Source organism: Polyodon spathula, chromosome 4, assembly GCF_017654505.1.
Source record: "Polyodon spathula isolate WHYD16114869_AA chromosome 4, ASM1765450v1, whole genome shotgun sequence".
NCBI lineage: Eukaryota > Metazoa > Chordata > Actinopteri > Acipenseriformes > Polyodontidae > Polyodon > Polyodon spathula.
In genome coordinates, this window is record NC_054537.1 from 21963390 (window position 1) to 21977370 (window position 13981).

A 13981-nucleotide genomic window follows, 5' to 3' on the forward strand; every position below is an offset into this window, starting at 1 on the left:
ATGGCTTCAGTTAAACATTTTAAAACTCAGAACAAGACTCAGGGCCCAGTTGTCCTACTGTTGAAAATATAGGTCCTGGACTGAGGTCCAGCTTTGTCCCTTATCTAGACTATTTTATTGAGTAAAATGCTGTATATATTATTATTATTATTATTATTATTATTATTATTATTATTGTAAAGCACTTTGATGGGTTTAATTATTATCAAAATGTATTGAAAAGTCTTTCACTTTACCATTCCTACTTTCTGGCAAAAGTCAACTTTTATTTTAGAAAACAAGTAAAACAAAAATACTGAAATTCAATGTTTAATCTACCACCACACTCAAGAACCAAATGACATCATTTTTAATTTCTTCTTGAATGTGTGGTGTATGAATACATGTCTATTGGTGTGGCTTCACTGAACAGTCTTTCCCTTCTAAAAAGATTCCTGTTATTTCTGGCAAAGTATATTGAGTGTTTGGCTCTTCAATCTTTTAGATAGGTATTAGCAGTGAAAAAGCAGTTAGGATTTTTCTTGAACAATAAATAAATAAATAAATAAATACAAATATTATAGTTAAAACATAGTAAATGTAGTAAAGCAAAGCATGTAAAAGTGTTGTATGGTAAAGCATGTGAAAACCATGGTAACACACAGTAATTGCATGTATAGTGAATACAATTAATAGGCAAATATACCATGGGAAACTTCTAGCATTGACTCTCAGATGTACTACAAAAATAATATACAACAGTATGAAAAAACTAGCAACACCACTCATCTCAACTTTACCATAAAGTAAAATCAGCATTTTAAAATGTCCGGATTTGTATTAAGTTAGCATGTATTACAGCAAAGTTGAATTAAGTTTCAGTTGCACACATTGGGATCTTGGTGGGCACAGTCTTGTCTGCCTACATTTCTACTGGTAACCCTAACCCTACCCATACCTCCTGGCTCCTAGTCCTGTTATCACGCCTTGCATCCCCACTCCCCCTTATAACTGCCTATTTCAGCACTGTACAGTATAAGAAATAATACAGTGAGATCAGCTGATCTGTCTGTAATTTCTCTCTCTCTCTCTCTCTCTCTCTCTCTCTCTCTCTCTCTCTCTCTCTCTCTCTCTCCTTATGGGAGGAGCTCTTCTAACAATCTCTGACTCTCGCTCACTATAAGAAGTGCAGGTCGTAGCGCTGGGAACTTTACACAGAAACTCAGGAGAAACGAAATGATCTGCTCTGGAGCCGCAGCAAAATGCTGGATGGACACCTACTCCTGGGATGGTTATCATTCACAATTATAGTCCTCCTCATCAACTTGCCTGGACCAACCACTGCATATTTTGGGTAGGTGTTAATTTATGTATTTATTTACTTAGGTTGATGTTAATTCATTTATTATTATTATTATTATTATTATTATTATTATTATTATTATTATTAATAATAATAATAATAATAATAATAATAATAATAATAATAATAATAATAATAATAATAATAATAACAACAACAACACAAGTTTTGACAATCTTTTTTAAAACAGTGTCTTAACGTTTCAATAGATTGTGTAATGTTAGAGACAGACGGCTTTGGTGCATGTGTGCAGTACAGTGTATCACTTGTTAAATATAGCTTTTTTTTTGGTTTTACGAATAAAAACAAGTCATGTTTTTCTATGTACCTTATTTTTTAGAATTGGTATTTGTTTAAATCTAGGACCAGCGTACTGCGTTTATTCTGTTTCCAAGAGTTCCATTGAAAATGTTTCGATTTTTCAGATATATGCAGTTCTATTATTGCCTGTGACGCGTTTTGGTAGCTTTAGTCTGTTAACCGTTTAAGCAAACCAAATACCTGGTATCTCATGACTGCAGTCAGTTTGTTTTATTATTCTTACATGTGTTTTTCATTACTTATAGTGCACTTTCTTTTAACAAAACTATTACAGAAAAGTTTGGGTGCGCCTCATATATATTTGCGTCCTGTATTGTCGCTTTTTTGGAAAGTTGTTACATGTTGTTCCTTGGTGCTGTTTATATATTTGTACGGCACTGCTCTGTTAGCCTGAGCATGTGAGTGGTTTGTTCTGTTCACCTAGTTGTGTTCATGAGTTGTGCTCTACCTTGCATATATTCGTAGCATGCGCATTGGATTAAGCCCTTTGGAAAAGAAAGAAAAGAATACTTATACTGATATTTGATTTTTAGACTGTAGACACGTTTCTCATCTGTCATTTTTCTATGGTTGTGGACCTATATGTGTTGTTCTGGTGTATGTGCTAAAGTGCTTATGGACGATTTACCTACAGCTGTGAAAGATTAGAAATTGCAGGGATCCGCAGATGCGTGCACGTGTTAGCTTGTTTATTCATTTGCAGTGGGTAGGGCAAGCACCTGAACGCGAGGAAGTAGAGACCGTTTCATCCCCAACCAGGAAAAGACCGCATTATTTTCTTGAAATACCTGTAACCACCCACTGTGTAGCACTGTAAGACCATTTAATAAACAATGCAGAATATCACAGCAGCTGTTAACAATAAAGCAAAGTATGGTGCTATCATATGTTCTACTTTTATTCAGTTTTCACGAAAAAAAGTATGCTATAATTTAGCATTTTTGCAACATATAGCAAACTTCGGTATTATCGAATTAATGTAGCAGGAGGAATAAAAACAAAAATGCTAAAACAATAAAAAAAAAAAAAAAAAAAAAAAACAACAACTTTTGAGCATCCAGCTCACACATTAATATTATATGTGCTTTTTAAAAATTCTCAAATTCTGCAACAGTTTGTTCTACTTTTGTGTACATTAAAGTACAGCTTCTGTAGCGTTCTTTAGGTGTGTAGCCATGCAGAAGTATGCCTGCTGGTCAGCTGCAGTTTGGACAGAGAATGTCTGTATTCAGGAGTTCCAGGTTAACCTTACTGTTAACATATTTTGGATCCGGTCAAGGGTATCTACAATATGAATCGAAAGTTGTCTTTTAAATGAATACATACCATTATGGGTATTTAATCGAAACTGAGCTACACAAGAAATGTAAGAAGTTAAATCCACTATGCAACAACTTAATTTCAATTGCTTTTTTCGCTTGTTCAGCAGGGTGTTTACTACGACTATTATTATCATATTTAAATGGATGTCAAGCAACTGTGACAAAAATAAAGAATCTGATACTACAATAAAACTATGAATAGAGAATAAGTAAAACCAGACAGAAATGTGTTACTTGAGAAAGATCATTTGTATACCCTACAACAATGTGGACAGCTTTCCCAATAAAAGTATAACAACAACATACCGTTCATTTAGCACAGCCTAGTGCTTCAAAGCCTTACCTTAATATCGGAAGTCATATGTTCTTACGTAGTTATCCAGAACAGGTGGAGGGAGAGTTTCATTTTATTGAGTCATATTTCCTTGAATTATTAGAATGGATTACTGGAAAGGTGTATGGACAACACAGCAACTCCCAGCAACGTGTGCTTGTAAATGATAAGGCCCATGGATGTGCTTTGGGGAAAATGGTTTGGTGTAAAAATCCTTAGCTGTCCCTGCTCCATTCCACCACCATTCTGAATCTGTATCCAGCAGGGTGTTCAGAAATGACAAGCCGCACAAGCTTTCATATCTAATAGACCTCCAAATAAGAACCCTCATAAAAACAACTTGCAGCTCACACACATAATAGTAATCATTAGCAATTACACATGAGCAAAACTTAAAAAGAGGACAATACATTTAAAAAATGTATCTGCTTAGCAGATGAACCTAAAATAGTGAACTTCTAGAGGCAGACTTTATGAACGCTCAGGCTAAAATAAATTCCTGCTCTGAGTGAAAGACATTCAAGGAGTTCTCTGGTGCTGATTCATTCAAAATAGACCTCCAATGTTACACACTCAATTTCCCTTGTGCGGTGGACCATGAATATAAGATAAATAAGATTTCTGCTGCTGATATAGTGCATAGCAAGAGTGGAGTGGGATCTCTCTATGCAGAGACTAAAGGGCCAGTAAGTTTTGACAATTATACTGCATTATACTTCTTTACTCCTAAAGCCACAGGTGGTGTCCGGGGGTTTGTTGTAGTGTACTGAAGTGTTGGAGGTACATCCTTGGGATAAAATTAGCAGTTTGGAAGATGTCTAGTCTTAACGTTTGACATTTAGATTTATTCAGTTTTTGAGTATTTCTAAATTAAGCACTCTTGAATGTTTCATAGTTATGGATGATATTTGTCTGTTTGTGGCGTTGGGAAGTCTTATTAAATTAAATTTTTACTGCATGCTGTGAAACACAAAACCATTTAGCCATTAACCTCCCAGTTCTGCTGAAAGTGGTAAATGTTCTTTCTAGTTATGATTCTTAATATCCTTTTGAACTGACATTTTCTGTTACAAGAAGTCAAACCCTTTTTGAGTAGCATTTACTTTTGCAGGGTCAATTTAAGTAGCACTGTGAGCGGGTGGGGATGGGGGGTAACTAATGAACAGCACATATAGTTCCCCCATTTATTTATTGTATTGATTTCCCCACTTCACACAAGGGGGACTGTATCGTAATTGAACAAGATTCCACCTACCCTCTGCCAACTTTTCTCTGTTATTATGTATCCTTGGTAAAATCGGAAGTGAAATCTGGAAATCAAAATACATGTGGGTTGAAAGGCTTGAATCCCTGTATAAATAAATACCGTTGCTCAGTTGTGGTCAGGCTAGAACTGAAAATGAAATGCCTTTGATCTGCTGTTTACAGTCCCTGGTTGATTTTATATACTCAGCTCTGTGGTAGACTTATTTAACTTTTCAGTCTGCTAGAGTTTTTCTTTTTCTGGTTGCACAATCTTTTTTGTCGTGTATAATAACAGCTTGTGCATCAGTGGTTTGGACATTTCTCCTCAAACTGATTTCTGTTGCTGATCATTTGAGTTTGTGTTCCCTCCTGCCTGATCAAATCAGCACTGAGCCTAAAGAGAGAATGGCACGATGGTGATAAAAATAAGCTTGTGTTTATAGAAAATTTAAGAAAGTGTTAAATTCATCAGTCAATTCGTTATCTAAGATGGGAACCTATTTTAACAATAAAAGCTGCAGTGTCATACTATATTATACAAAAAGGCAAAGGCCTAGTTGACTGTTCAGTTTCACATCCCCAAAAGGTAGTTCCTGGGACACAATCATAATTTGCCTTTTAAGCAAATTATATACCACTGTACCACTTTGTACATCTCAGTAAAGCTGTTATATAAAGACCACCCACTCAAAAAATAAATAAATGAAGGCATTAAAAAATTTCATTTTAAAAGGCTTTAATAATATCAGGAATATTTGTATAGTGTTTTATTTATTTATTTATTTTTATAAGGTAAATAGCTTTTAAGAAACCCCAGGTGAGGAAAGATAGTGAACCAGAAATAGTGAATCAGAATGAGATGAGTGTGCTCACACTTAGCCCTTTACCATTATGGTTTGTGTATTTTGTCCAGTTGAATTCCCTCTGAGACATCATGTGTGTGATCAACAGCTGTCATTAGCTGACATCCTGAAGCAATGCATCCTGGAACAGAGCCTGGGTGTGCTATGAAAATGTTCACCAATAGGACAACAGACCTTCAGTTAAAAACTTTTGCCCCTGCGTTATTTTCTTATTCTTTTGTGGAATAGTATAGAGGTATGTTAAGATGATGTCTTCCTGTGATGTTTGATTTAATAGTGCCATTAAACAGGGAAATGACACTGGTCATAAAGAATAAATAAATCACTAGGTATTGTAAATAGAAGATTGACTTGTGGAACCAATACTGTTATATAAAATCTGTCTACTAAAACATGTGCTTCAACAGTGCAAACTTTTCATCACAGCTGTTGAAAAACATTACCTGGTTATTCTGTCATGTTTTATTACACTAGCCCTAGCCCTAATCCATCATTAACTGATATTACTGGGAAATCCATGTGATAATTACTATGTGATTCCCATTAGTGATCATCTGGTTAATATAAAGTGATGAAAAGAGAAAACATTCTCATGGGTTAGCTCCAGGTTGCGATGACTTTTTTCTGCAAGCAAGGAGCACATTTTACTAAAGCGTTAGCTCCATTACAAAGTTTGCTCCAAGTTTTGTAAAGACAGTAAAATAAACTGAAAAATTAGTGTATTATAGCCCTATGTAAGGTGTGTTTCACACTGTTGTGGCATAGATGAAACACATTCTGTGATGCATTCAATAGTACTTTTTAATTTGGTGTGTGTATACAAATGTCAAGATGTTGGTAAGTATTGGTAAAATATAACATCAGTGTTACAAAATGAGAAACAAACACTTGTGGCAGAGACTTTACATTATGAGTTTGTAGGAATCTGTGTCAGTGTGCACTATTAAAGTGTAAACACTGCAAGTCAAATGGTTAACTGATTTTATTTGGAGGATTAGGAGCTAAACTAAATAAGCCAAAAATCAAATTTTGCCCTGAAGACAAAGTTTGGGCTGTATCCAAATACTGCTGACTTGAAATGCTACTTTCCTTTACTTTGAGAACCACAACTTCTAATTCAAAAGATTTGTTGTTGTTGTTTCACCTGAAAGCACAGAAACATTAAACTTTCCATTTAACACAGCTCTCTGTCATTGACAATCAGGAAGCAAAACAAGTGGAGCCCTGAAGTAAGATTTTACACAACTCTTTAAAATGTAAATGTATCCAGCATCTGTTGTGAAGGAATGAGCTACTCCAAATGACATGTGAGCTCTCCGATTAATAAAGATGGACAGCACAGAAAGAGTTCTGAAGTGCACAAGCTTCGCCAAAGGGAACAGGTCTTGGTAATGCCATATTAAAGTAGTAATACCAACATAAAAATGACAAGTTTTAAAGATGTTCAAATGCATTCAAAATAGTTACAGTGATTGCAAACTGTACAGTTGTATATAACATATATATATATATATTACAATATATATATATATATATATATATATATATATATATATATATATATATATATATATATCCAATCCAACAGCCATTTGAATTCAACTGTGATTTTAAAAAACGACTGCAAATGCCATTCAGGATGATTTGTCTGATGAATCTATCATAACTCAGAGCCATCACTTTGGGCATCTGTCCGGTTTGATTGAACTGTGGGCTGTTTGAGTTAACCCCTTTACATATCAGAAGAGGGCAGATCCAGCCACTGGGTCTGGTCCTTATTGTCAAGGCTAATGCATTCACACTCCCATTGACTGAGTAAAATAACATCATGTAACTGCAGGCATCAATTTGGGCCGGGACGAGTAAAAATATGTGCTAGACTGGGATGTGAGTTTTCTGTGATACAGTATACTGTACATAGTTAGCATCAAAAATTACAATTCACTCATCCATAAACATATGGAGGGGCCACCGCAGCTATTTGGGAACTGGGCAACAGCTGAATGTTTCATCAACAAAGACCTCTAGCCACCAAATAGATGGGATTCCTACCCGTAGAGCTTCCTGTTTTTGGAAAAGATCATTGCCAAGAGGGGAAATGTGACATGGTTCCTTAAGTCTGGTCGAATTAATATTCATTCTGCTCTGGGCCAAGTTGTCAAATATGTTCTGTTTGAGTTAATTGGCCAAGTTGATGGTAATTTCAGTTAAGTGCATACATACATACATTGGGAATGGAGTAATCAGCTTGGTTTCCTTTTGAGTTTTCCATAAAATTAGAATTGTTGATTGTGATATTTGGGAAATGCTGTTTATCAGCCTTCGTTAAAAATTATGGAATGTTTAATGGCATTTGTTGCTTCTAGCCAAGGCACCCTAGAAATTGAGATGTTTAATGGAGTAATGTTCAATAAACACTATAATAAACCTACCATTTTTTTAGCATAATACAGTATACAAATTACACATTGTGGGAGAAATTCGTAGTTGTAATTGAATATACTTTCTAAAATTATATTTTAAATCTTGAAAATTAGGTCTGTGTACTGATGAGACTAAAGGTGCTGTAAGGATAATTAAGTTTGTCTCTCTCAGTCTTCCCCCAGAACATTCCCGTTTATCTACTTCAAAGGGTTAGATATTGTAACAGAGGACTGTAAAGATTTAAATTGGGGAATAATTGAGATTACCTGCTGTGCTGATCTTTGCAGCCTTGTCTAAGACAAACCAAGATTATTCTTATATGTTAATTAAGAAAAGGGTTAAGAAGTGCGACACCCGGTGGATATCAGGTGCCATGATTTTCTCCCATGAAATGAATTGTTACCATGAAACATGGAATGTTTAAAAGGATATAAAATCCCTACTTTCCTTACTCAAAGTTAATTGAAAAGCAAACATTTACAAGGGTATAATGACTTGTTTAAAAATCTTAAGGTTTTAGATTTACTAAAACTATGAGATTCAAACGCAGTTTGATGAATAAGTAACAACTTAACTAATTTAAATTGGTTTTAGAATAATTTTAATAACAAATGTTGCAGACAGTTTGACACTAGATCAACTGCATTTATAGGCAAACCTAGAACAACCATGACCGGTCAATTTGACCACCGTATTAAAAACAACATAAACATTATAATGAAAGGAAAAACAATTGAATAGAAGTAGTAGTTTTATTCAGGAATGTCATATAAAGCATCTACACAACCAAAATATTGTAAATAAACAGACATTTGAACAGAAATGTGTTTATATATAGACATATTACTTAAAGCACAACCTCAAAAAGCCTTAATAAACTTAATTGTTTTTTTTATCTGTTCAGTTTCTTTTTGCCTGTTATGAGTACTAAAGTAAGCATTTGTGATTGATGTGTGATCCTTAAACCTATGTTATATAATGTTAGTATATTGACTCTTAGTTATTTGAAACTGAACCATATTTCTGTAACTTAGCCACATATTTATTTTCTGTTTTGTTCATCATTCTTTATGTATTTGAAAACATCAAATAATAGAATTGTGAATATAATTATGAAATATTTGTTTAGGACTAAAACATTTATATTTAAACATTAATCACATACAAGTGGTGTTGTCCTGTATATAAAGTAATTCATATTAACTAATATGTTTGTATATTACCAACATAGTGGGGATGTTGCCTAGGATATTGAGGCATTCATTTTAAATATTATATCTTCATAAATGTGCGCTACAACATGTTTAAGTGTTTGAGCATTACAGGGTCATACCCTTTAGATTGTAATTTGGGAGACTTTGCTAGTTTCAATGGGGGGGGGGGGCGGCGGACGGACCAAGAACCCCTTCAAAACATGGATATATATATATATATATATATATATATATATATAACGTGTCTTTCAGCACCTTAGGTTGCTAGATTTCATGATAAACCATTTAAACTTCTTCGTCCACCATGCTAATTGCAGCATGGGTTGTAATTTCATACCAGCCACACTGGGGCAATTCCATTATACCCTGTGAGTCTGTGTTGGCATTGCTGGAATTTCAATAGAGCCAGCTCTCATATCAGGCTTCCATTGGCTTCCAAATGCATATTGGGATACTGGCTTCCAACTGCATATCATTCTGGAGCACAAATCTCTCCCTTCTGGTACAGCTACACAGTTTTTTGGAAGGGGCTTCATTCCATCAACATCTACAAAGGGGTCTTCAGTTGAACATGTTTGTACATTTGAAAGGCGAGTAGGTGCAAGTGAGAGCTTAGTAATCAGCACCAACTACATTCTTGAAGCGGTTTACTTAAAAACATATTTAGCACCGTTTTTTGTCTGAAAGAAAGAAAAAAAACATAATTTACAGTTTTAAAATGCCTTTAGATTATCCCTCCATTAAATATCTGGGTTGTTTATTTCTGGTTTGGTAACTTTTTTGCATGAGGTTATGTAAAAATCTGTTTCCCCTGCAAATATAGAAGTCATCCTGGCAACACTATATTACCTTCTGCAGTATTTTATGTTATATTCCACTTGTAGATAGAACTGTGTCTGTGTATGTGTACAGTTGCAGACCCCTGCAGATGAGAAGGGGTTAAATGATTGGGATCTACTCGTGCCCTTTTAACAATAGTTAAAGAATATGTGGCATCAGATGTTATTTTAACTGTTTTTTTTTTGTTTTTTTTTAAATATATTTCTCTTGCTATTTGATGGTGTTTACAATAATTTCAAATCTGCCTTTACCTGGTTTTGTGCTGCAGTGCCAGAATTAAACCGCCTTCCTTATTTTATTTGTCAACAGTGTTACGCATAGTGAATTCTCATATTGACTTGTACTTTATGACATTTTCAAAATGAAACTTCACCTGTCACTTCTGTGAAAACGCAACTTTAAAATGTAGAGGCTGTCTATTCACTTAACTACATGCTTGAAAGAAAGATCATTCTGTAGTTTTTAAAGCTGGTGTATTCATGACTTTAAGTGTCTCCATATTATAGTGGTCATTCTGCAGTGTGACTCCTTCGCGGTGTTTGCATGACCAGGGTATTGGTGCTTAACACCGTGTTGTCTCAGTTGCAGCCCCGGGATTCAGCAAGGTCACCCCCTGGATGTGTTGTGAACACTTGTTTTAGTCTAGGAAGCTCTAGGACTCCGGGCAGCACACAGACAGTGATCACCTGTTGTCTGTGTTACACTTGTCTGCATTTTTCAGGCAATTGCTGCTTTTGTCCAACAGGGGGGTCTGTTAACCCTTTCACAGAGGCTACAGAGTGGGATTACCAGCTGAGCTTGCAGCCTGTAGAGTTTTAATTGGTTTTACTTACTACAATGTGTTGTTTTTTATATTTTATTAAATCAAATAAATGCTGTATGACTATTTGTTTATTATTAAAATGTTTTTTTTGCATTGTGTGATTATATGTAGGACAATATTGTTCAAAGGCAGATAAACACTCTTTATTTAAGATTGTTAGGGCAGGGTAGGGTTTTGGAGACAATACTTTTGCTGTACTAAAAAGCCCAGTTATATGTATTCTCAAATACGTAATATATCACTGTTTTTAGTTCTAAATTTCATAACATTCCTCTGTTATTTTTTGATAAAAAAAAAAAAAAAAAGTTCTTAAAAAGTTTGAACTTGGACCTTTTAGCTTTTTGAACATCAGCTGCATATAGCAGGAGTGAGCAGTGGTGGTGCCTTTATTGTATTCTTCTTGGGATGTAACAGCTTTTTGTTTGCCAGGGTGAGCAAGTCCTGAATTCTTTTCATCAGCCACATCTGCTGTTTATAAGTCCCCTCTTACTCCAAGTTGGCTCGGACCAGCTTTTTCTGTTCCCTTCGACATTGCTATGTGGGATGATGCAGCCTTCAGTTGTTTTTTTTTTATTTTATTTTATTTTATTCTCAAAAACTCATTCTGTTTGAAATAATTAATTACTCAATATAAATAATTGCATGTTACAGAAGGTTGTGTTCAGAACCACAATACACCAACAAATTAATTATGCAGAGGCTTTACAGTAACTTAAGTTTTAATAAATTTTGGTTTGTCCAAAATATCTTTTGTACAGTAGTTAACACATTGACATCCATGCATGGTTCATTTTTGTGTTTCTGTTCAGTATTTAAAATAAATAAACTAATCATGTCTGGTGAGGACTGATGAAACTAAAAGAAGAATTAAAAACCACTTTATAATCAGTGAAGATTAATTTAATGCGTTTTAGGCTACAGTGTATAGTAGTAATCAAATAGTGAGTCTGTACATGTTCCAGCTGTTCAGATATTTCAGTGCAGAAGCATACAAACTAACAATGTGTTGCTTGATCCTCTTTAGGCTTCTATTTTTCTGAAATCTGTGGTACCAATCAATTCCAGTGATTCCTTACTTCAGTTGAGATATTCTCAATGTTAGGAAGCGTGGTCTTCTTGGTCTAACCTTGTGGTGAAACAGAATTTTCCCTTTGTAAATGCTCCGCCTAAGGTTTAAGCGATTTAATGCTACACTGTTACATACTAAAAGGAATAAACTGAATTACTTTTTTTTTTCTGTGAAAAACATGTGCGTGCAGCAGGATAAATGTCCTTCAGTCATTATTACAGTAGGTGCAGACCTGTGATGTCTCTGCGCCGTTTCTAAGTGAATTAGAGATTGATTCAAGGGAGTTATTAGCATAATGAATCTAATAAGTACCATGCAGCTTTACTTACAGCATTGCAGAACATTGGCACTGCACAGTGGATCATATCTCTGCCACTCTGTGTACCCAGCTGGAATAGCTGTGAATTGTGTTGCTAGGTTTTTAAAATAAACCCCGTAACGCAGTAGTACAGTGTACTGCACACAACATGCCAACAGCATGCCATGGTATGAGAAAGGCATCACAATACTTATACAGTATATAGACACAATATATTGGTGTCTCTTGCTGATTTTTATTTAATTTTTTTCTAAAAGAAACCTTAATTAAGAAAGGCAAGTGCCTGAGCCAATGAGAAACCTCAATTGCTTTGGTGGTCCAGTGGTTAAAGAAAAGGGGGCTTGATATCAGGAGGTTCCTGGTTTAAATCCCAGTTCAGCCATTGACTCACTGTGTGTAGCCATGAGCAAGTCACTTAACCTCCTTGTGCGCTGTCCTGCTGATGAGACGTAAAACCAAGGTCCTATTGTAACTGATTCTGCAGTTGTTGATGCATAGTCCAACCGCTAGTCTCTGTAAGTCACTTTGGATAAAAGCATTTGCTAAATGACTAATAATAATTATAATAATGCGTTATGAAATGTCACTTTGAATTAAGCTTTAATTACACAGAAAAGCATACTATAAAAGTGGCAAGTTTACAAGAGGGTATGACTCCAGATCCTACAAGCCTATGGGTGCTCCTATTTTAGATTCCTAGGAAGCAGACAGCAGGCACTGCTATACTTTTCTGCAACAGAAAAGGAGATGTCAGAAGTTCTAGGAATATATAAGACCAACACGCACAGGCACTCCAGGAGCTATAGCGATAACATATATAAACTACGTTTCACTGTATAGTGGTAAACTAGTGTTTTTCACTGTACTATAACACTTTTACTATGGAGTGTGAAGTTTGTGACAGTTGCAAATATAGGATTTAGTGTTTACTTTTTCTATAGCTAGGTTCACGTACATAGTGCATCACTGTACGTCAGTACGTAAGTAAACACACTTGCCGAGTGCTGGTCAAGCAGGTGTTTTGTTATAACACAAGGTTGCCTTATATTGGATTGGTAAGAGATATGTAGCCTCGAACTTGTGGTTACATATACAGGTGTTATTTCCATCAAACTCTTGCTGTTTGACGGACAGTGTGACATGTACACTGGTGGTCTCCTTCAAGAGTTCAAGTGCTTCCTTGCTGAATGGTTTTTAGGATATTAATGGTGCATTTGGTAAAACTATAATTCCTTTTTTTGACATGGTTTGAGGTTGTTTAGTTCAGAACTAATGTGATATTAACATTCTGTCAGACTTCTTCTTGAACACATTAAAGGAATGGAATACTCTTTTGTATTGGTTTGGAAAAAGCTCTAGACACCAGGGGTCAAGATGGACTTGTACGCTAATACAGTTCAATATCAATTATTATTATTATTATTATTATTATTATTATTATTATTATTATTATTATTATTATTATTATTACTATAGAGTGGCAGAGTAAGTTTAAAACTTTTTAGAAAAAACTTTACTTGAACAAACCTGTGTTTTGGTGGCAAAACTGTCACGTTTGTTCATGCAAAGAGACAAACATATACATTCTCTGTCTGTATCTAAAATATAATAAAACGTATGTTGCATAACATAATATATACATATTATTATTATTATTATTATTATTATTATTATTATTATTATTATTATTATTTGTTTATTTAGCAAATGCAAGATGGCTTACAGAGGCTGAAATAAATTACACACATTCTACTGTACAGAAGTTTCTCTCCTTTCTTTAATACTGTAGGTCATTTCATGGGGTTCATTTTATTCAGAGATTTTTTTTTTTTCTTATTGTTTTCCAGCTAATTCAAATTTAATGA

General features: G+C 34.7%; 1 protein-coding gene across 2 annotated transcripts in view; it reads left to right on the forward strand.

The window, feature by feature from the left end:
• Positions 1 to 1190: 1190 nt before the first annotated feature.
• Positions 1191 to 13981, forward strand: part of LOC121314316 (protein Wnt-9a-like) — a 37056-nt gene continuing 24265 nt past the window's right edge. Inside the window, exon 1 of one of the 2 annotated variants that reach the window (XM_041247435.1) lies at positions 1191 to 1333. In XM_041247435.1, coding sequence (XP_041103369.1) covers positions 1242 to 1333 — 92 coding nt within the window. In that variant the 5' untranslated portion in view covers positions 1191 to 1241. The remainder of the gene's footprint in view (positions 1334 to 13981) is intronic. The other variant, XM_041247434.1, reaches the window with a different exon arrangement.